Genomic DNA, 23448 nt, shown 5'->3' on the forward strand with positions numbered 1-23448 from the left:
AACTGTGACGAGCCCTACACGCCCGGCCATGCCTGCCCGCGACTCTTCTACCTGGAGGTTGCAGACTACATTCCGGAGGACGCCGTCGCCGCCGACCTGGCCGCCCCAGCTGTCGAGAAGGTGTTTGACGCTGGTTGATCGCCTCGAGGAGTTCCGCAAGCGCTTCCCCACCTTACAGCTCGAGGACGAGCTGTTTGTGCAGGCGGGGAGAAGTGTTATGGCCGGTTTAGCTAGGCCCACCGGGCAATCTTAGCCCACAAGTTATCTTAGGTTAATTCTTATGCAAGTTATCTAGGTTATAAATATAGGCTGTAAGACTCTTTTTGGAATTAAGCAATAAGAATATTATTATCCCTATTGCCCGGCTCCCAAAGGAGCCGGAACCCTAGCCGCCGCCGCCATCCTCCTCCTACGCGACGGCGCCCAGCCGCCGGCGCGCCCGCTCATCGCCGCGCCCTCCTCCATCCTTCCCCTACAACCTACAGAGCAGGTCCGGTAGGATCCCTGGTTCTACCAACTACATACGGAGCAAAATGTGTGAATCTCGCTCTAAAATCCGTATATATGCATATGTATCTAGTTCGCATTGCAATCTCTAAAAAGACTTATGTTTAGAAACGGAGGGAGTATTATATTTAATTTTTCTACCACTAAGCTCCATGCAGCAAATGTGTCGAGAAAAATCTTTCATGACTTACAAACAACAAGTGCTTCTCTCTGAATCGAGGGAAGTTGATAAAGAAATTTACAATACATTGCACAATGTTTAAAAGAAAGTTTGCAAGTTGACACAAAAAAAACATGCTTTTTCTTTATTTCGGACATCAGCATAGTAGTTCAGAATCAGATTAGCAAGTTGAACATCCCTACAGCAACTAATGACGATTACAGTACAGTACTAATAAGCAAGAATAGACGATGAAATGGGGGCATGAAATCCTCCTACTTTTACAGCTTTCGTTCCTCGTGATGAACTCTTTGGGTAGCTATCTCATTTACAACTCAAAAGTTTTTCCGTTCCTCACGAGGACCCGTCCAATTTGCAATTTTCAGCGCAGTGTGCAAACTGAAAACAAAGCTCCATGATGAATCAGGCAATGGTGGTCTGCGCTTGCTTCGCCCCAACCGCAAAGAACTCGGTGATGACCTCGAGGGGCATGCCCTTTGTCTCTGGGACCTTTAGGTAGACGAAAACAAAGGCGATGCAGCAAACGACTGCATATATACCAAAGACACCTGCTAGACCAATAGCATTCAGCATCACAGGCAGGCTGTAGGTAACAATAATGTCACAAATCCAGAATGTGAGGGCGCAAATAGCGATGCAGACACCACGGGCTCTGGTGGGGAAAATCTCTGCACATAGAATGTTGGGGATCGGGCCAAAGCCCATGACAAAGCAGCAGAAGTAGACAATGACGCTAACTGTGGAGAGCACAGCGTGGGGCACCGTACTCAAGTTGATAACATTGGACACAACCAAAACAATTAGGGATGCTATCAAGATGGGAATTGTGCCTAGTAGCAGAAACCTGCAGAAAGGAAAAAAAATAATAAGACCTTGTTTGATCGGAAAAAGTGATAACACTGAGAATTGAGATTCCAAAGCAAACCAGTTAGTTACCTTCTTCCAGATATATCCATAAGTCTCATGGCTACACCAATGCTTGGGAGCATGAGTAAGGTGGTGAGAGAACTGATCAAGATGGATGCTGATGCTGAACTGAGGCCAAGATTGGAAAGAAGAACCGCCACACCAGCTTGCTCCAGAATTTGAGGAGTATAGTAGAGAACTCCATTTATTCCAGCAAACTGCACAAGGAAAATCGACTTAGTACTTGTTGGCCAGTTTCAGACTATATGTTTGTTCATATCTGGCATACATACAGTAATTAAAGAAATCAGCAGCATAATCTCTACCTGCTGAAGCATCTGAATTCCAACGCCGACGAACAATGCACGCCTCACACCAGGTTCAAACAGATCTTTCCAGATTGAACCTTTGGGAGCTGCCTCCAATGGATGAATCATGGCTGGACCAGCCGCCATACGCTCTTCCATAAGATCCTTGGAGTAAAGAGCCGAGTGGCTTACCAAAGCAGCTGCGTGTATAAACCCACTGCCCCCTTGCGTGGCATCACCCCCACCAGGAAGTGAAACAACAGAGCCCCTTCTTGAGTCGGCCACCCCCTCTTGGTGCAAGTAGATTCTTTTGAAGCCTCCTTCCTTCTTGCCATCCTCGCCTTGTCGCTCCGACCATTTCCATGCGAGTTGCCACCCCCCACCAATACCAGTGCTGCTGACTGCCTCCCCACCCTCTTCCAAGAGACTTCTCCTTCTCATGCCCAAAGTGCTTCCATGGTGACCATGGTCCTTCCCATCCGTGTTTGTGGTCTGTCGTGACAGCAGCGGGCTATGGACATTATCTTCGTAGTCGCCTCCAGCATCAGATGCATATTCTTCATCGTCCCTATGAACGTTCTCCTCATCCCAGTGCTCAGTTTTTGGGTGCTGATCTGCCACACTGAGCATGCTGCCAAAGTTAGGAAACAATGTGCTCCGCATGCTTCCTCCAACTTGAGGCATGTTCTCATGAACACTTCCGAAAAGCGTGACTAGAGGATCCATAAGGGGCACACTCTGGTTCACCATGCTACCATGACGAGATGCAAGAGAAAGCACACTTCCAAGCATGCTGGGTCCCTTGGAAGGTCGAGCAATCCATGATTGGCCCTCTTCAGGCCCATATAGTGTTATTTGGTCATTATCGCCATCAACAACATGATCATCAGCTGGGTCATTAGCTGGTCCTATTATGTACTCCTCAATGGAGGTGTCTCCTCCAACCTCCAAACCTTCAACAAGAAGGGCCATTTCTCCTGCACAAATTTGATTTGGAATGATAACTGTAACTTTACTCATAGTTATTCGTAAATCACCAACTGAAATTTACCAACACTTAGATTCCAACATACCCAAACATTATATCTTTAGAAACATATATTGAAACCCGAATTGTGAAATCATTTTCGAGGGATACCCAAACATTATATCTTTAGAAACATATCATAATTGACTTGAATACCTTACTGAAAGGAGCAGCTTATGCAAGTTCTTAACTTAAGTTGCATACTTGTGTCCATTTACCAACCTATATAGCCACAGTTCATCAGAGCTTTGTCAACAAGGTCATTTATTAAAGAGCAAAAAAAGCCTCCACTGAGGCTACTACTACTACTTCGACATTCTGTGTTGTGCAAAGTACCAACATGAATTTAATGTTAACAAGACTCAACATAATTTCTTACTCTTTGGTCATTTATGATCTGTTATACAGTCTGTAAAAATTAAATAATGATTTTTTGTTAAAAAATTGTGCAACCCAAATATAACAGTTAACACTAGTGCATATCACTTAGGTAACTAATTGCAATCCACTATCAGGGATGAATTTAAAGAAGGGGTCTGTAGCAATCCAGGTGAAATGAATATGGAGTTTTGAGTGAAAAAAACAGACCTGAGACATCCTCCCTTCCCCGTAATCTTTGCAGCACCTTCTTTGCCTCTGCCATTCGGCCCTTGCTGACAAGCCATCTCGGAGATTCTGGCAGGTAAAATACCGTCAAGACGAAGAAAAACAACGACGGAACTGAGAGAACCCCGAGCATAATTCTCCAATCAGGTGATGGCAAGAGTGACATCCCGAACACCATGCAGTATGACAAGAACATCCCTCCTGACCCACTGAACTGTGGAAGCGTGTTGAGCCTTCCCCTGATCTCCGAAGGAGCCGTCTCTGAGATGTACAAAGGCACCAGTGTGACAGCCAAGCCGATACCAAAGCCATCGACAAGGCGTGCCAGGAGCAGCACATAGACATTGGGTGACCATAGCATGATTAAGCCGCTGAGGAAGTAGAGAAGCGAAGAGAGAATGAGCATAGGGCGCCGGCCAACCCAGTCTGATACTGGCCCGGAGAATGTGGTGATGATGGTTGCACCGATGAGCGACATGGCCACGATGAGCCCCTCCACAGTCGGATTATTTTCGAGCTGGAATTCCTTCTTGATGTACAGAACAGCACCTGAAGACGAAAAGCATGCTCTGTTAATCTGTGACTTGAGTAAAAGTAAAGGATAGCAAGTTTACAGATGAGAGATGTTCACAATCCAAACTTGTCTTGACAATTGGTTGGTACGGTGTTGCTTTTAGGAAGGAAAAACAAGCATCAGTTTAAATCACCCGTCTTTTGTTCCAAAGAAGACTACTAGTAGTAGTACTGAACAGCATCTGGTCTAAACTACTTATAAAGGAAGCTCCCAAAACAAGAACTCACCGGAGTGATCTAACAAGGTGGTAAAACAAATCTGGGCTACTTACCAGCGATGGTGGCATTGTCCCACCCCTGCAGCAGATTGCCAATGGAAGCCGCAATCGCGACCAGTGCAGCACCCGACATCTTCTTCCCTCCTCTCCACCAAGGATCCCTGCAGCTGCGCCTGCGCGCAGAAACCCAGCCCAAAATAAACGAACCAGCCACCACAAGCTGGGATTATTTAGATGAAAAATCTCGCCTACCTCTCTAGTAGAGAACCAACCAAGGAGATGAGATGGAGAAGCCCAAGAAGCGGCAGGCCCCTGGTGTGGTGTGGTGGTGTGGTGCGGTAGATCAGAACCGAGCGAAGCCGCCTCAAATAGGAGCCAAGAGCTACCCCTCCTTCACTGCCCCGGCTGCCACCGGAAAAGAAGAAGACAAGGCCAGCAGCGTCCCCCCCGCGAGAGTGACGACAAAAGGCTGATGCCCCGCTTGGAATCGAATCGGTGTAATTTATTTTACAGCTGTGTATTTATTTTACGGCTGTATATAATCGGCCATACGTGATTTCCACGACTTAATTGCAAGAAGATACTAGTACCATGTCAACAAATTGGTACTCCCTCCATAAAAAAAAATATAAGAGCGTTCTAAATGCTCTTATATTTATTTACAGAATACCAACTTTCATTATTATCAGCCCACCACGGTTCGAACCCTGGTGCTAGCATTTTTTTCGGATGTATTTCAGGAATTTCCGGCGATGCATGTTCAATAGGAGGATATGTCTTCGTCGACTACGAGACGCCTATGATGACTTCGCCAATCTCAAGATGATATGTCGGCTCAGTCTATAAGGGTAGGGGGTGTGCGTGTATGCGTCCATAGAGGTGAGTGTATGTGCGTATACATGAGCGGTTGCGTTTGTATTGTATTCAGAAAAAAACTTTCTCTTTTTGCACATCAGTACTGGTTTTGGGTCGAGTTGTAACAAATCGCACTAATTCTCGTTTGAACCGTTTTTGACCGCCGAACTGATAAGTGGGGCCTGCTCGCGGGGATGACGTGACAAAAAAAACATCGTGACTCCCATGGGTCTCTACCAAGTGCCAACTACTCCACAATGGGAGACCAGGGGGCCGAGCCGAGGCAGGATGCTGGGGATGGCCAGCTTGGTGATGGTTGACGAGGCGAGGGGCGGTGGATCTCCATTATCCTCTCTCGATCCTTGTTGGGTTGCTTGGAGTAGGTGGTGGAGGAGAGCGTCCATGGCTCGGGGCTCCTACTGGTGGCCGTTGATGATGACGGTGGAAGGGCTGGGTCATTCTCGACGGTAGCCTGGGAGGAACGGCCGGCGACGGCCTTCTAGAGAAAGGCAAGAGACAGGCGCACTTTTTAGCTGGCGGGAAGTGCTCAAGCCTCGAGATTAACTGCTTCAGCTCATAGTGTGGGAGGGGTGCCGTCCCGGAGAGGGTATGCATGTGAGAATGCTAAATAGGGGATGCTGCTCGAGCGACGGTGTATAGGGGGCTGACCTGAGACGGGAACAGTACTACAGCAGCCGCCGACGATGGAGGATGGATCCAGATCGAGGGAAGAAGGGGGGTGCAGAAGGGAGGGGAGATGGTGCGCTAGAGGTTGGATGTGGTGGCATGCAGCGACGCCAGTGAGAGGCCGATGAGGAGGGTGGTGGCGTGCCCTAGCGGTGGTGGTGTGCCCCGGCTGAGTTGCCTTTGAATCCGAGAAGGGTGAAGAAGATCGAAGGTGTGGTGGAAGGGAAAGAGTCAACATGATTATTTTTTGCCACTTCATCCCTGTGAGCGGGTTCCACCGTCAGTTTGGCTGTAAAAAAAGTTCAAAACAAAATTAGTGTGAGTTGTTGTGACTCGACCCAAAATAGGCACTGATCAGTAAAGAAACAAAAGTTGGTACAGTTTGTGACCTAGCCCCAATTATGGTACTATCTTGCAATTAACTTGATTTCCGCGTGAAAAACAACAACAGATCAAGGTGTGTATATTTTTGTCAAGTTGGCACTGCAGTGGTCAGAAAAAACCAATACTGGTGGAGACAGACTGCACTGAAATCCCGTCCTTAGTGAATGCATGGTCACTTGATCGTTCAAGGAACATGTACCAGGTGGCTGTAATAGCAGAGCCGTTGAAGAAGAGGCAAGCTGAAATCAGGAAAATCAAGAGAACAGATAACCAGGTTGGGCATGCCATGGCAGCCATTGGATGTCAACAACAAAAACGACATGTTGGTTAGCAAATAGTCCTCAAGAGATTAGCACTATCATCATGAATGATTGTAAGAACAGTATTACTTAAGTAATTGAAAGAGCATGGTGTCCTCATGTGTGGTTTTGGTAATTGATGACATTCTCTATGGACTAATGGTTTCCTTGAGTTATATTCGTAGGATTTGTCCATATGCATTTCTTGAAGTCCATTTGTTGGTTTCAAGGAGTATATGTGTTGACCAAGGTGCTATTCAAGGAATTATCCAAAGATTAGTCATAGAGAAGACATGATACAAGGTTGATCAAGACTAAGTCAAAGAGTGAATCAAGTTGATCAACACACAAAGAGTACAAGATGTACCGAGAGGGATCAAGTGATCCCATGGTATGATAAGTATTGTCCATTATGCTATGTGTGCTAACCCATGGTCTATGTGAGAGTTCTATGTGGGGTCAGGTATGTTTCCATGGGTTTGCATCAAGAGGAAGATCTCATACAACCCATCAAGGATGACATCAAGTGGTGATCGTCATCAAGTTTGCACCTGCAAGTTCAAGTGGAGCATCACGAAGAGATCACATGCTTGAAGCTTGCCATACATTGTGGTGCCAATGGACTTGTGAACCTGTGTCGAAGAGTGGCTCACCCATAGTGGAGTATGGGGGAGCGATCCACTTGTCTTCATTGAGCCAGTGCAATCAAGAAAGTTGGTCCAACTTGAGGAAGTCAAGAACGTCATCATCTAGCTCAAGTGGACTATGTGCAGACAAAGGTTTGCCCTTGATAGGTTTTCTATTTTACCGGTCTCATGGTGATAGTTGGGACATCGGGTTATATGATAGATTATCGTACTATCAAGGGGGGCTCTCAAGTGAGTAGCTTGATCGTATCATTCATAGAGAGCTCAATCCATTGCATCATTGCATCATCTTTCTTGGTTCTTGTTTGGTGTTTCTCTTTGTGAGTTTTAGAGATTATGTCCATCTTCATGACAAGCTCGAGTTCATAGAAAATAGAGTGCATATGCATCTTCTATGATGTTTTCGATGTTGGAGTTTATGCCGGTTCTTCTCTGATGGAGGTTTCACAACTCTATATCATAGGCATACTCTCCCTGCAACTTCTTCTATCCAACAAGCTTGAGTTTGTTGATTTCGGAGTCCGTTTGTAGGAGTTATAGTAGTTTCAGTTTTGGAGCTTCCTTCTGTTTTGCTTGGATAGTTTTCAGCTCTAAGCGGTAGTACTGCTCCCCCGAGCGGCAGTACTGCTCCAGCGGTAGTACCACTTGCGCGGTACTTCCGCTTCCTTGTACCGCAACCACTTCTTGAAAGGATCGAGAAGAGGGTCCTAGAGGGGGGATTAGACCCTCAACAAGTAAAAGTGGCAAGTTTTAAGTTCTTTAAGTTAAAGGGGAGTTTTAGCACAAGTTTAAACATTCACAATACATTTCAAGCAAGCATGACAAGAGTATGAGCAGCGGAAAGAGTAAAGCATGCTATGTGCAAACACAATGAAGACACGGAGATTTTTGGCGTGGTTCTGATAGGTGGTGCTATCGTACATCCACGTTGATGGAGACTTCAACCCATGAAGGGTAACGGTTGCATGAGTCCACGGAGGGCTCCACCCACGAAGGGTCCACGAAAAAGCAACCTTGTCTATCCCATCATAGCCATCGCCCACGAAGGACTTGCCTTACTCGGGTAGATCTTCATTTAGTAAGCGATCTCCTTGCCCTTACAAACTCCTTGGTTCAACTCCACAATCTTGTCGGAGGCTCCCAAGCGACACCTAACCAATCTAGGAGACATCACTCTCCAAAAGGTAATAGATGTTGTGTTGATGATGAACTCCTTGCTCTTGTGCTTCAAATTGCTTCAAATGATAGTCTCCCAAGCACTCAACTCTGTCTCACATATTTGGATATGGTGGAAGGAAGATTTGAGTGGAAAGCAACTTGGGGAAGGCTAGAAATCAAGAATCTTGTGGTAGGATTGGAATATCTTGATCTCAACACATGAGTAGGTGGTTCTCTCTCAGAAAATGTATGCTGGAAGTGTAGGCACGTTCGGATGGCTCTCTCACATATGGAGAAGGGGTGGAGGGGTATATATATAGCCTCCAAAATCCAACCATTACACACAATTGACCCAACTCAGTCAGACCGAATAGAAACTCGGTGAGACCGATTTAGTTCAAAATGTGAACATTAGGAATCTCGGTGGGACCGACTGGAACAACTCGGTGGGACCGATGTGATAGGTCTTAGGGAAAACATCAACTCGGTGGCACCGATTGCATGAACTCGGTGAGACCGAAGTGAAGCAATAAGGCAACAGAGAAGATGTCAAGCCAACTCAGTGAGACTGATCGCTATTTCGGTGAGACCGAAATAATTGCAACAGGCAACAGAGACTTGGCAAGGCCATCTCGGTGAGACCGAGATCCGTATCGATGTGACCGAATTGTTAGGGTTTAGGGCAGTGGCTATGTCAAATGAACTCGGTGGCACCGGATAGAAAGAATCGGTGGGGCCGAGTTGGAGTTTAGGGTTTTGACATATTTGGAATGAGAAAGTGCTTGAGGGCTTTGGAGCAATACCACTAAGCATTTTGAGCAAGCAAGCCATTAAGCAACACCTCATCCCCTTTTAATAGTATTGGCTTTCCTATGGACTCAATGTGATCTTGGATAACTAAAATATAAATGAAGAGTCTTGAGCTTTTGCCAATATGTGTCCTTAGCATTTTGAGGGGTCCGCATCTCTAGTCCTTTCCACGCCATTGTTGAACTTGTCTGAAATACACTAGATAAAAGCATTAGTCCAACAAGAGATATGTTGACATTAATTACCAAAATCACCCAGGGAGCACTTGTGCTTTCAATCTCCCCCTTTTTGGTAACTGATGACAACATACATCAAAGCTTTAGGTAAATGATATGAAGAGTAACAAGTAAAGCTTTGGAGAAACAAGTAACATGCATAAGCTCCCCCTACATATACGCAATCATGTGAAGATAGAATACAAGAACATGTGAAGCATAATTATGACAGATCAAGCAAAGAGTTACATGTATCTTGGCTATATGCATCAGAGCAAATGATGTGGTTGAGAAGTATACCTCATGTTTATGAATCCTCCTTGCAAACAATATATACATCAGCAAGAGACAATTATGCACATGAGTGTGATGCATATACTCACCTTGTGATTTTGAGCTAGCTTTGGGAAGAGTGGGCTTGAGAAAACAAGATTAGATAACACAAGAACACTCCTAAGTAAAGCAGTTTTAGAAAATCACAAAAGATACCAAGACTGGGATGACATGTAATGGGTGAGTACTGAGTACTCCATTAGGATATAGACATGCCCCCAAAGATTTAAAGATGTGCAAAGAATCCCAAAGATTTTTCTCCCCTTAGACATGGACTCTTTCTCCCCTTGAATCTAATATTGGATAATGTGAGAAGATAGGGTAGGGTGAGATAAAATCAGAGCACAAATGGGGTAATATCAACTAAAATCAGAGCAACAAGAAAGAATCATAGCAATAGCTAGGATCAGATATATTGACATGTCTTTTCCCTCTAAAAGACATGTGACTTCTCTCCTCTTTGTTTACTAGCATCTGGAAGAGCTTCGATGTGCTCATGTGATAAGCTTTGATGTGCTCTCTCTCCCCCTTTGACATCAATTTCCAAGGAGGGTACTTCTGGAGCATGAGTCAAGTAGGTGTGGTCCTCGAGAGACACTACAAGGCAGTAGGTATTTTGTGATGCTTAGAGAGAAGAATCATAGAGTGGAGCTGAAAAGAATAGGCAGTTAAGAAATGGCAAAACATTTTCTCAGAGTTGAAATTGGTGACGCCGATTCATTTTCCGTCGGTGAAGCCGAAATGACAGAGTCACAGAAGGTCCCGGTCGGTGAGGCCGAGTCAGTCCATGTCGGTTGTACCGATGGACTGTTTACAAGGAGACCTTGTGTTTCAGTCGAGCCGATGGGTTTGGATCGGAGGGACCGAATTCAACATAGAGCAAATTTTTGGCAACTCGGCTCACATGGCAAATGAAATCTCACAAGGATTTGCAAGGAATTTACAGAAGGATTTGCAATGAATTAAACACAGAATAAAACCAAAAAAGAGATCTAGATGAAGTTTTTTTGGAGAGAGACAAAATTGCAAAGAAAGTATGCAAATAGAAAAAGCAAATGGGCAAAAGGACACTAGAGAACTTCATCTAGAGAGGGGTCGGCGACTAAGTCACCTATGTTGGAGTATTTTGACTTAGGAGTCAAGTGAGATCACTTGATCATAGGTCATACTCATCGTTTAAGCTCAAAATGGGGTTACCATTTTTCGTTTAAGCATTTTGATGTATTCACACCTTGTTGAGTTTCTTTGTCTCATGAATTGGAGCAAAGCTTCTCTAAGATGGAATGACATACCTTGGGTTGTGGTGTTGATCTTGATCATGTAGTCGAACTTGTATTGGATGCTCAAGGTTGATGTTGTCCATCAAGAGTTGGGAGCAACACTAGTAGTTTGAGTTCATCTTCCTACATGGGTTAGTCTTGCAAGGAAGAGCACTTATGTATCCAAAATGACAAACATGAAACATGATACCAAGTGAAATTTGATATATTGAAATTGTCAAAGGATATGTTGAGTGAGTTCATGCTTCCTTATATTCAACAACCATATAGTAGGGACTTGGTGATGTAGAGATTGCTCAAAATATGAGTGACTTGCAATCTCATGGATTTGGGCTCAGCCAAGTACCTGCAAGGGTTAGATAACATGCAAAGGTACAAGTATAGATCCAAGACATGTGATCATCATCATAAGAGAAATACCAAGGATTAGTCATAAAAGGCTCATGCCTTGCATGTATCCAAATGGAGCTTCTACTCCAAGTTTGAGGCATCAATGATATTCAATTCACCTCTCAAACAGAAAAATACTTTCTCATCAAGCGGTTTGGTGAATATATCCATCAATTGCTTATCAGTACGAACATGCTTAAGATTGATGTCTCCTTTAGCAACATGATCTCGAATGAAATGATGAAGAACTTCAATATGCTTAGTTCGAGAATGTTGCACGGGATTGAGCAATCTTAATAGCACTTTCATTATCACAAAGCAATAGAACATGTTTCACATGCATCTGATAATCCTTAAGGGTTTGGGTCATCCAAAGTAATTGAGCACAACATGATCCGGCAGCAATGTATTCCGCTACGGCTGTAGATAAGGATACCGAGTTTTGTTTCTTGGAGGACCAAGACACAAGGGATGTACCAAGAAATTCACAAGTACCCGAAGTGGACTTTCTATCAACCTTGTCTCCGGCATAGTCCGAATCGGAGTAGCCAACATGATCAAAAGATGATCTCTTAGGATACCAAATGCCAAAGTTTGGTGTATGAATTAAGTATCTCACTATCCTTCTCACGGCCTTAAGATGACACTCTTTAGGGGCCGCTTGATATCGTGCACACATGCACACACTTAGCATAATATCGGGACGGGAGGCACATAGATATAACACTGAACCAATCATAGAGCGGTAAACTTTTTGGTCAACTGGTTTTCCATCCTTGGTCAAGTCAAAATGTCCACTAGTAGGCATGGGTGTTTTCATACCTTTGCATTCTTGCATGTTGAACTTCTTGAAAAGATCCTTGGTATACTTTGTTTGAGAAACAAAGGTACCTTCCTTAGTTTGCTTGATTTGCAAACCAAGGAAAAATTTGAGTTCACTCATCATAGACATCTCAAACTTCTCCGACATTAGCCTTCCAAACTTTTCACTAAAATGGGGGTTAGTAGAACCAAATATGATATCATCCACATAAATTTGGCACACAAATAATTCACCATTAACCCTTTTAGTAAAAAGTGTAGAATCAATCTTCCCAATTTCAAAGAATTTTTCAATAAGAAACTTGGTCAAGCATTTATACCATGCTCTAGGAGCTTTCTTAAGACCATAAAGAGCTTTGTGAAGTTTGTAGACATGATTAGGTTTCTTGGGATTGACAAAGCCAGGAGGTTGTTTCACATAAACTTCCTCCTCAATTTCTCCATTTAGAAAAGAACTTTTAATGCCCATTTGGTATAAAGTGATATCATGGTGATTGGCATAAGCAAGTAAGATGCGTATGGACTCAAGTCTAGCAAAGGGGGCATATGTCTCACCATAGTCCATACCTTCGATTGGAGTGTTTTCCTTGAGCGATGAGATGGGCCTTGGTGCGTACAACTTGTCCATCTTAATCTTGCTTATTTTGAAACACCCATTTGGTTCCAATGACATTGTGCTTGTCGTCGGCTTTTCAACCAATGTCCACACTTGATTCCTCTCGATGTTGTGTAGCTCTTCATGCATAGCGTTCACCCAATCCGGATCCTCAAGAGCTTCTTCAACCTTCATAGGTTCAATACTAGAAATGAATGAGTAGTGTTCACAAAAGTTAGCCAAACGAGTTTTAGAGCGAGTAATTCTCCCGGTTTGAATATCATCGAAGATTTGTTCGACGGGGTGGTCTCTTGTGACTCTTGCTCTAACTCGTGAGAGCTTTTGTTTGGGTTGGGGTGGAACATCCTCTTCATTATCTTCTTATTCTTCTTGTCCTCCTTCATTGTTGTTGGCGTTGTTGTTCTCTTGTGGAGGTGGAGAGGGAGGTCGATGTGGTTCATCTTGTTGCACTTCCTCATTTCCTCCGTCTTGACGTGTTCCACTTGTGGATGCCTTCGAATCAACTTGTGGTTCACCTTGATGTGAAGTTGAGGCTTCCACTTGGACGGATGAAGTACTCTCCAGCTCCATTGGGCGAATCTTGCCAATGGACAAATCTTGGATTGCTTCTGAAGGATCTTTGTCTCCTACATCAATTGGCAATTGCTCTACTTGTGAGCCGTTAGATTCATCAAACTTCACATCTACCGCCTCTTCAACCTTTCAGGTGAAATTGTTGTAGACACGGTAAGCGTGAGAGTTTGAGCCATAACCGAGTAGGAAACCTTCATGAGATTTAGGAGAAAATTTTGAGCGACGATGCTTATCAAGAATGTAACACTTTGAGCCAAATACTCGAAAGTATCCAACTTGGGGTTTGTTACTGGTGAGAAGCTCGCATGCCGTCTTGCCAAGAAGCTTGTGAAGATATAGTCGATTCGTAGCATGACAAGCTGTCTCAACCGCTTCCGCCCAAAAGTGTCTTGGCCGTCTTGTATTCGTCAAGCATCATTCTTGCCATCTCAATAAGTGTCTAGTTCTTCCTCTCAACAACTCCATTTTGTTGAGGAGTGTACGTAGCCAAGAACTCGTGTGAAATCCCTTCTTCGTCAAGAAAGGTATCCACATTGGCGTTCTTAAACTCTGTTCCATTGTCACTTCGAACCTTCTTAATCTTCACTTCAAATTGGGTTTGGGCCTTCCTAGCGAAGTTCTCGAAGATCTTTTGGACCTGCGATTTTGTCATCAAGAAAGAACACCCATGTAAATCTTGAAAAGTCGTCAACGATGACCAAACCGAACGAGTTACTGATAACCCACAAGTATAGGGGATCGCAACAATTTTCAAGGGTAAAGTATTCAACCCAAATTTATTGATTCGACACAAGGGGAGCCAAAGAATATTTGCAATTAGCAGCTGAGTTGTCAATTCAACCAAACCTGGAGATTAATTATCTACAGGAAAGTGATCAGTAGCAAAGTAGTATGATAGTTTTGATAGTAGTAGCAACAGCAATTGTAACGGTAACAGTGATAGCAATGATTTTGTAGCAAGTGCAATACTAACAGTAGCAGTAGTAACTTAGCGGAAACAATATAAGAGAATTGTAGGCATTGGATCGGTGAATTCGTTGGTTTCATCATATAATAGTCATAACCATGGGCGATACGGCACTAGCTCCAGTTCATAAATATAATGTAGACATGTATTCCGTAAATAGTCATACGTGCTTATGGAAAGAACTTGTATGACATCTTTTGTCCTACCCTCCCGTGGCAGCGGGGTCCTATTGGAAACTAAGGGATATGAAGGCCTCCTTTTGATAGAGAACCGGAACAAAGCATTAACACATAGTGAATACATGAACTCCTCAAACTACGGTCATCACAGGGAAGTGTCCCCACTTTTATCACTCCGGGGTTGCCAGATCATAACATGTAGTAGGTGACTATAACTTGCAATATCAGATCTAGAACATAGATATAATGGTGATAACATAAATGGTTCAGATCTGAAATCATGGCAAAGTCATAGCAACATCAATCTCAGAAAATTATGGATACTAGGGATCAAGCCATAACAAAACTAACTCGATTACATGATGAATCTCATCCAACTCCTCACCGACCAGCGAGCCTACGAAGAAATTACCCACTCTCGGTAGGGAGCATCGTGGAATTGGCGATGGAGAAGGGTTGGTGATGACAAAGATCGAAGATCCCCCTCTCTGGAGCCTCAAACAGACTCCAGATCTGACCTCCCGATGAAGAGTAGGAGGTGGCGGCGGCTCTGTCTCGTGAAATGTGATAATTCTTTCTCCCTGATTTTTCTCCAAATATGTGATTTTATAGTATCAAGGTTGAGGCCTGCGGGGCCACCAGGCAGGGACAACCCACCTGGGCGCGCCTGGAGGGGGGGGGGGCGCCCTGGTGGGTTGTACCCACCCAGGTGCCCCCTCCGGTGGTTCTTGGCTCAAAAAATTCTTATTTATTGAATAAAAAATCCTCGCAAAATTTTGTTCCAATCCGAGAAGTTTTATTTCTGCACAAAAACAACACCATGGTAGTTCTGCTGAAAACAACGTCAGTCCGGGTTAGTTTCATTCAAATAACGCAAATTAGAGTTCAAAACAAGAGGAAAAGCGTTAGGAAAAGTAGATGCGACGGAGACGTATCAACTCCCCCAAGCTTAAACCTTTGCTTGTCCTCAAGCAATTCAGTTGATAAACTAAAAGTGAAAAATAAAACCTTTTACGAACTCTCTTGCTCTTGTTTACATAAATAAGCTTAAGTAGCACCCATGTTTTCAACCAAGATTATAACTAACCATGTCGACAATAACTCTTAAAAATTATATTAACTCATATCAATGACATAATCAACTAGCGAGCAACTAATAATAAGATATCTCAAACAACAACACTGTATCAAAACAACCATGATATAATATGACAATAGTGGTATCTCACTAGCCCTTTCTGAGACCGCAAAAACATAAATGCAGAGCACCTCCAAAGTTCAAGCAGCGACTAAACATTGTAATTCATGGTAGAAAAGATCCAGTCATGATGCACCCAACATTAGCTACACACAATGCATGAGGATGACAATAGTGCTCTCAGGTTCTGGCGCTTACTTGAGAAGGTGATGACACAACATAAAAGTAAATAGATAGTCCCTTCGCAGAGGGAAGCAGTGATTTGCAGCGGTGCCAGAGCTCAAGTTTTTAAAACAGAGGTAAATGAAAATTGGAGAAATGCACCCTTCTTGTTTACTTCGCGACCATTCACTACAAAAAATACACTTCCTTGATGATACGTGTTTGTCACGGTAGGTCACGTTTTCTATCATGCATGTACATCCATGACGATTTTATGACAGAATCAAGATAGTCATACATGTGTTGTCGTAGAAGTGTTCCATGACATTACCAAAATTATCATCATGGAAGTGTCCACTTCCATGACGATAAATGGCGCGTCATAGAAGTGCTTTCGTCAAGGGCAACCGACACGTGGCATCCACCGTAACGGGTCACCGTTAAGCTATTGGGTCCGGTTTTGGATCCGATAACCCGTTAATAGCCCGGACCAATGGGGATTTTCCACGTGTAAAATTCTCAATGGCCAGAGGAACCACGTGTCGGCTCACCGTTGGGACAGATGTCATCCACTCATTGGACATGAGGAGCCTATGATACGTTGACACGTGGCACGGCCCAACAGAGGCCCATTCCGGTGAAAAGGCCGGCCTGTTTGACTTGGTCAAAAGGTAGCGGGCCAGCCCGTCGGTGGGAAACGACACCGATGGGATCACAAGAATCCCTACTACGGTTGCCGGGGCACAGGGTTGCAAGAAGAGCAGGATTAGTAATTAGCACAAGGATCGTTTACCCAGGTTCGGGCTACGAGGATGCGTAAAACCATAGTCCTGCTTTGGTGGATGTATTGAGTGTTCTTGAGCCTTCCAACTGGCTACGGTGGCTGGATCGATCCAAAGAGCCGAATCCTCCTCCAGTACGCCATGGGCCTCCTTCTATAGTCGAAAGGGGCTGCCACAGTGGCACACAGGAGGTGGAAAGGCGTACAGTGCTACGAGCTTATCGCTCGTATTACAGGACAAGACGCATTTAATGCATCACTTAGGTGTCCCCTTGCTTTATCGGGGACGGGAACGAGGCCCGTCCCGTCCGTCGCCGCTCTTCCTTGCTTCGACACGCACCCTGGCCAGCGATGCATGCAGCGCCATGTAGGCAGGTAGGCAGCTGAGGTGGCGCGGTGGTAAAGTCTTCACGAAGATCGTCATGCCGCCACGCATGCGTTTGCTGAGTTGGCCTGGAAGCTGCATGTTGCCACGCTGGTGCCTGCCCAGCTGCTTGGGCTGGCAGCTGCATGCGAACAGCGGTGGAGACTTGGCTAGTGCGGGCCTGGAAGTGGCCCTGCTGGCGCCCTTGGTGAGGGCCTTGCCGGGTGGCCCGGCAAGGGCCTCGCCGCGGCGTGCTGTCGTCCCCGGCAAGGATCTTGCCGGGGGTCTTGTGGCTCCCCTCGGTAAGGATCTTGCCGAGGATCATTGTCTTCTAATCCTCATCCGATCTTGAATATTCCTTGTCTTCACAAAAATCTGCATGCCACCATGGAGGTGCCTCCCGAGCCCTGGCCCAATGTGGTTGATGGTGTTGGAGACCGTGGGCTCAAGGGTGGTGCGCTCCGCCGGTGTTGGACGAGCCGCCCCGGCAAGGGCCTTACCGGGGCCGCGGAGGCTGCCCCGGCAAGGGTCTTGCCGGGGGAACCTGCTTCGTCCCTCTGCGCTTTGTGGTCTCGGTCTTGGCGTTGCTTTGGCTGTCTTGGGCTTCGGTTTCACCTCGGTTCACCTCCCCTGTTCTGCTTGGTGCGGCCGTGGGTGCGGCTCCGACTGTCCGTGCACAGGTAAAGGGGTACAAAGGTGCGCCCCTTCTTTTGTACACCGACAGGAGCCCCCGGGCCTGGGCCACACATAAGCGCGACACATTGTTGGGCCAGGCCCAAAACGGTGCGCGGGCAGGAGGGGCGGGTTTTACCGCGGTAATTTTCCGTCTGTTGCACTTCCCCACGACCCGCGTTGAATGCGCGACATGGAGGGGTGCGCGTGACGTGGGGGTCATGCGTGGGGCGGTTCCCGCACACATGCGTCACATCGCTGTAAATGGGCAGCGCGACCCGCACCTTCCCCATAAAAAGGGATAACCGTGAGCGCACTGTTCCTTTACCCTCCGCGCAATCCCAATCTTGGAAGTCTCCGTTCGTCTTCCTCTTCTTCCCTAAGCTTCTCTCTTGCTTGCCGCTGTCGTGTTCCCGCCGTCCTCTATTTCTTTCCCCCCTCCCCCAGCCGCCATGGCGCCCAAATCCACCAAGGGCAAGGGAGTGGCTAAGGATGCCGGAGCGACGGAGCCGCCGGAGAGTGCGCTGGCGGTGCAGAGGACGCAATCCGCCTACTTCCCCTCGACAGTTGATGTGTTCGAGCTCCGGGAAGCCTTCAAGCCCCTGTGGGGGGTGAAGACGGGGGAGAGAAGTTGGGGCACCCAGCCACGCGCGTCATCCCCGCCAACTGCGCCGAGGCTGCCCCGAATCGGTACCCCTTCTTTGTCGACTATTTCTCCTGCGGGCTTTGTCCTCGCTTCTCCGATTTCTTTAGCGACATCATGCACACCTTTGGCTTCTGCCTCTTGGATTTTACCCCAAATGCTGTGGCGTGCATGGCCCTTTTCGCGCACCTTTGTGAAGGTTTTGCCGGGGTGCACCCCAACACGGCGCTTTTCCGCCACTACTTCTTCCCTCGGATCCAAACGGGGGGCGCCACCTCCGGTTGCGTCACCTGGATCCCAAGGTCCAAGGGAGCGTACCCGGATGGCGCCATGAAGGAGAGGTGGGAAGAGTGGCGGGGCCGGTGGTGCTGGATTGAAGAGAAGGACTTGCCGGCGTTCTGCGAAGTTCGCCGGGTGCCGCCGGTCCGCAGAAGCGATTGGAGCGACGTCGATGCCGACGATGAGAAGCTCACGATCGCCACCACCAGGATCCTTCGGCTCACCGAGGCCGGGCTCACCCTTGAGATGATCGGAGCGGACTTCATCCGCCGCCGGATCGCTCCACTGCACAACAAGGGGAGGCCGACCTGGCTCTTCATGAACGCCGCCGACATCATGCGGCTTCGCCCCGGCCTCGACCACAACTTCACAGTGATGGGGCATGCCCACTTCTGCCAGCGGCTTTTCTAGCTCGATGTGGGCCGTGACGGCGAGGTCGAGCGGACCGGCAAGGTCGCGAGGGCCGCCGCGAAGGCTGGCAAGGTCGTCAAGGGGCCCTTGTTCAAGTTGCCAGCAGGAGTGGTCCCGCTTAGCAATAACTCGCGCCAGACCGACATTATTGCTATGATGCCGGACTGCAACGCGCACGGCCCTGACCCGAGTTGGGTCGAGCCAGAGGACATCCAGGTGCAGCAGTTCTTCGACACCCTGCATGAGGGGTATGTCAACGATGAGCTGCGGCTCATCCAGGACACCACCCAGGCGGAGTTGGACTACATCGCTGCCAGGGCGATGGAGGCACAGCTTGCCGAGGAGGCCGGCAACGCTGGTGGCGTGGAGGACAAGGTCGCGGCGGCCGCGGAGGAGGAGGAGCTCGCCCGGTGGGCGGAGGCCGCTGGGGAGGCCAGCAGCGCCGGCACCGGGGCTCCTCTTGTCGAAGACGCGGCCGATGAGTCGTCGGAGGAAGAGGCCGATGAGGAGGAGGAGGTCGTGGCCGTCGATCCTCCAGCCACGGGGAGAGGACGGGTCCTGCGGCGGGCCACCTCCAGCGAGCCGGTCCGGCCTGGCAGGGCCGTGCAGCTGCGGCAGGCCCAGGAGATGTCCGCATGCCAGACGAGGGCTGCGGCGACAAAGAAAGTGGCAACGGCCGCGGAGGAGAGGGCATCCGCTTCTTCCTTGGCAAGGCGTGTTCGGACGCCACCTCCTTCCCCTCCCCCGGCAGACGTTGACGCGGGGGTCACCTTTAATTTTGGGTCCCTCAGCCCAAGGAGGAAGAGGAAGGCAGCAGAGGAGGAGATGAACGTCGAGTAAGCAACTTGCCCTCTTCGCCATCTCTGTTTCCTTAGTTCGTGCCGCATGTCTTGACTCATTTTCATCCTTGCAGGGACACGGAGACGCTGGCCCAAAGGGTAAAGAGGGCCAAGGCCTCGGCGGGTGGCCAGCCCCCGGCTGGTGCTTCAAGGGCGCCGCTGGTGGTGTTGAGCAGTCCGGACAGCAGCCCCCGGCGCAGCCCCCAACGTAAGTTCACCGCTCACTCCTCGTCGACATGTGTCAGGGTTATGATACTTTGGTGCTGACCTTGCCGCGTATGCAGGAGGAGAGCAGCAGCGGGAGGAGCCACAAAGGGCTACTCCCACCACGCCCCCCCCCATCAACCACACCGCCCCGAGGGGCGTCCCCGGCAAGGGCGCCAAGCACCAAGCTCATGCACATGGAGGAGGAGGAGAACTTGGGCGCTGGTGGCTTCACCTCGGTGCCAGATGTTGGCTGGGAGGGGACTTCTACTTCCCAGCCTAGCACCGGTAAGTCTCTGGCCTTTCGTCCCTGCTTTTTCTCTTCTTTTTGAATCTTTGATCTTGGCTCTACCCCACCTTCTTCTTGATATCCAGATCCTCTCTCGGTGGACCGGAAGGACCTGGACACCGTCATCGAGGACGTGGCCAAGGATGCCGTGGCGGAGGCCGAGAAGATCGCCACCGAGGAGGCCGCCAGGGGCGCTGCGGAGGATGCCGCCAAAGGGCCTGCCGGGGAGCCCAACAAGGCTACTGCCGAGGAGGCCGGCAAGGGGCCTGCCCGGGAGCCCGGCAAGGCCAGCGCCAAGGAGGAGGTGTTCGATGACCAGCCTTCCTCCTCCGCTGCCTCTGGCTCCGGCAGGTACCTGAAGGTGAGCGACGACCTCTTCGTCCACCTCCCCGGCGCGTCAAGCACCAGGGCCCCCGTCGAGGGAGAGGTGTTCAACGACGAAGTGCTCGCCTCCACCGGACTTGAGGTCGTCGACGAGCCGAGCATTGGTGGCAACGGCTCCCAGAAGGAGCGGCTGCTCCAGGCCATGGGTGCCAACTTCCGGAGGCTCCAGGCACTCCACCGTGCCCGCCTGGACAAGGCTAGGTCCAGGACGACGGTGGTGGGGAAGGCGGAGGCGGACCTCCACAAGCGCGTCGCCGAGACGCAGGACTGGTTCCGCCAGGCTCGCGACGAGCTGAAGGCTGCCCAGGGCGAGCTGGCCAAGCGTGATGTGGAGCTCACCATGAAGCTGGCCGACGTCGAGAAGGCCCAAGAGACGGCGAAGAACTTGGCCAGCGCCGCCGAGGCCGCCCGGACCCAGCACGAGGCCGCACTGAACTCCCAGGAGGAGGACCTTGCCGCGCGCGAGGAGAAGCTTGCTGCCACGCTTCGCGGCAAGGATGAAGAGGTGGGGAAGCTTGTCTTGCAGCGGACCCGTGAGCCGGAGCAGAGGCACAAAGAGGTGCTCGATGCCCAGGCCCTGTGTCACGTCGGCAAGGTGAAGGAGCTGGAGATGGAGCGGGACGGGCTGAAGGAGCAGACCCTGAAGCTGTCCCAGGAGAGGGACACGCTTAACGGCGCCCTGACGGAGGCGCATGGCGCGGCCGTCACTAGGGTCGGGGAGCTCTCCGAGGCCAACAACTCCATCAAAGACCTCAAGCTGAAGCTAGAGGGTCTCGAGAAGATGATGTCGGAGGCCAGGGCCCGGGAGGGGACCCTGACCAAAAACCTGGAGACCGAGAAGCAGCTGCGGAAGAACGAGGCCCTCGACTTCAAGGAGCACATGGAGGGCGAGAACCGCTGGCTCGATCGCCTCGCCACCATCGCCAACCAGGCCGCCGTGCAGCTGGCCACCATGGGGATGCCGGACGTGAGGTACGTCCCAGAGCGGAGTGTGAGCGCCAACTGCAGCCTGACCCTGTTCTTTGAGAAGGTCGTCGGTGGTTTGGAGCGGCTTCACACCAACCAGGCGGCCTCGCTGGCCGACAAGGCCCGGAGGCTTTGCCAGGGTGCCATGACCAAGGTGCTCACCAAGGTGGCGTATTGGTACCCCGACCTCGACTTCGGCGCCGCGCTGGAGAGCTTGCCGGAGGATACTGACCTGGCACCGCTCAGGGAGCGCATCAAGCCCATCATCAGCGGTGTCGGCGGAATTATGAGGGTGGAGGGCCAGTGCCGGGATTTGGCTCCCCGTTTCTTATCGTCGCTGCAGGTTCATGGCCAAGACAATTTCTATATTTAGTTGAACCGCGGCGACAATTGATGTAATATAACTCTGTAGTACTTTTGATGTTATGCACGTTATTTTCATGTTCGATTTTCCTTTGTATGTACACCCTACGTAACTGGGTAGGCCTGCCGGCGCGTAAACCCAGGGAGGCGTCTTGGGGACGGATCCCCATTGGCCTGCCGGGTGTGCTTGCTGCCGGGCGAACCACCTTACCGCCCTTAACGCGGCCACCCGAACTGTCGAGCTTAACTCGAGTCAGAATCGAGAGCGTTGCCAGGTGCGGAAGGCTACCCCGCCACTCTCGACGCGGCCGCTTGAGCTGTTGAGTGGACTCGAAACAGAACAAGGGCGTTGCCAATCGCGGGAGGGCCCCTTTGCGTGCAGGTTTTCCATACATAGGCAGGATCTCTGAGGACGATAACCTTATATAAAAAAGGGAAATATTTAAAGGCTCAGCATGACTTAGATTTCTTGTCGCCGCTCTGGCGCCCTTCGCGCTTGCAAGTAGCACTGTCCTTTTGGCCGTCTTCTTCTTGGGAGCCATGGCGATGAAGAAACACTAGGCTAACTACTAGACCAGATTCTCACAATTGCGCCCCCTACCTGGCGCGCCAAAGATGTCGGTGGGAAACGACACCTATGGGATCACAAGAATCCCTACTACGGTTGCCGGGGCGCAGGGTTGCAAGAAGAGCAAGATTAGTAATCAGCACAAGGATCGTTTTCCCAGGTTCGGGCCGCGAGGATGCGTAAAACCCTAGTCCTGCTTTGGTGGATGTATTGAGTGTTCTTGAGCCTTCCAACTAGCTACGGTGGCTGGATCAATCCAAAGAGCCGAATCCTCCTCTAGTACGCCATGGGCCTCCTTTTGTAGTCGAAAGGGGCTGCCACAGTGGCACACAGGAGGTGGAAAGGCGTACAGTGCTACGAGCTTATCGCTCGTATTACAGGACAAGACGCATTTAATGCACCGCTTAGGTGTCCCCTTGCTTTATCGAGGACGGGAACGAGGCCCGTCCCGTCCGTCGCCGCTCCTCCTTGCTTCGACACGCGCCCTGGCCAGCGATGCATGCGGCGCCATGTAGGCAGGTAGGTAGCTGAGGTGGTGCGGTGGTAAAGTCTTCGCGAAGATCTGCATGCCGCCACATAGGCGTTTGCTGAGTTGGCCTGGAAGCTGCATGTTGCCACGCAGGTGCCTGCCCAGCTGCTTGGGCTGGCAGCTGCATGCGAACGGCGGTGGAGACTTGGCTGGTGCGGGCCTAGAAGTGGCCTTGTTGGCGCCCTTGGTGAGGGCTTTGCCGGGTGGCCCGGGAAGGGCCTCGCCGCGGCGTGCTGTCGTCCCCGACAAGGGTCT

General features: G+C 49.2%; 1 protein-coding gene across 1 annotated transcript; it reads right to left on the reverse strand.

Annotated features, from left to right (window-relative positions):
- Window positions 1-785: 785 nt before the first annotated feature.
- Window positions 786-4805, reverse strand: LOC109731576 (monosaccharide-sensing protein 2). The gene is made up of 6 exons (XM_020290752.3): window positions 4579-4805; window positions 4381-4499; window positions 3518-4084; window positions 1921-2879; window positions 1625-1812; window positions 786-1532 (listed from the first exon to the last, which is right to left on the reverse strand). The coding sequence occupies exons 2-6, from the start codon at window positions 4457-4459 to the stop codon at window positions 1091-1093; spliced, it is 2235 nt and encodes a 744-aa protein (XP_020146341.1). The 5' UTR covers window positions 4460-4499; window positions 4579-4805; the 3' UTR covers window positions 786-1090.
- Window positions 4806-23448: the final 18643 nt, after the last annotated feature.

The sequence above is a fragment of the Aegilops tauschii genome, chromosome 6 (assembly GCF_002575655.3).
Source record: "Aegilops tauschii subsp. strangulata cultivar AL8/78 chromosome 6, Aet v6.0, whole genome shotgun sequence".
NCBI classification, from domain to species: domain Eukaryota; kingdom Viridiplantae; phylum Streptophyta; class Magnoliopsida; order Poales; family Poaceae; genus Aegilops; species Aegilops tauschii.

What these genes read in the sequence shown, in the direction of transcription:
- LOC109731576 (XM_020290752.3), bottom strand. Translation starts at nt 4,459, where the DNA reads ATGTCGGGTGCTGCACTGGTCGCGATTGCGGCTTCCATTGGCAATCTG. An exon ending in GGACAATGCCACCATCGCTG is followed by an intron (nt 4,085 to 4,380) that starts GTAAGTAGCCCA and finishes TTTCGTCTTCAG; the next exon opens with GTGCTGTTCTGTACATCAAG. An exon ending in GGGAAGGGAGGATGTCTCAG is followed by an intron (nt 2,880 to 3,517) that starts GTCTGTTTTTTT and finishes AAATTTGTGCAG; the next exon opens with GAGAAATGGCCCTTCTTGTT.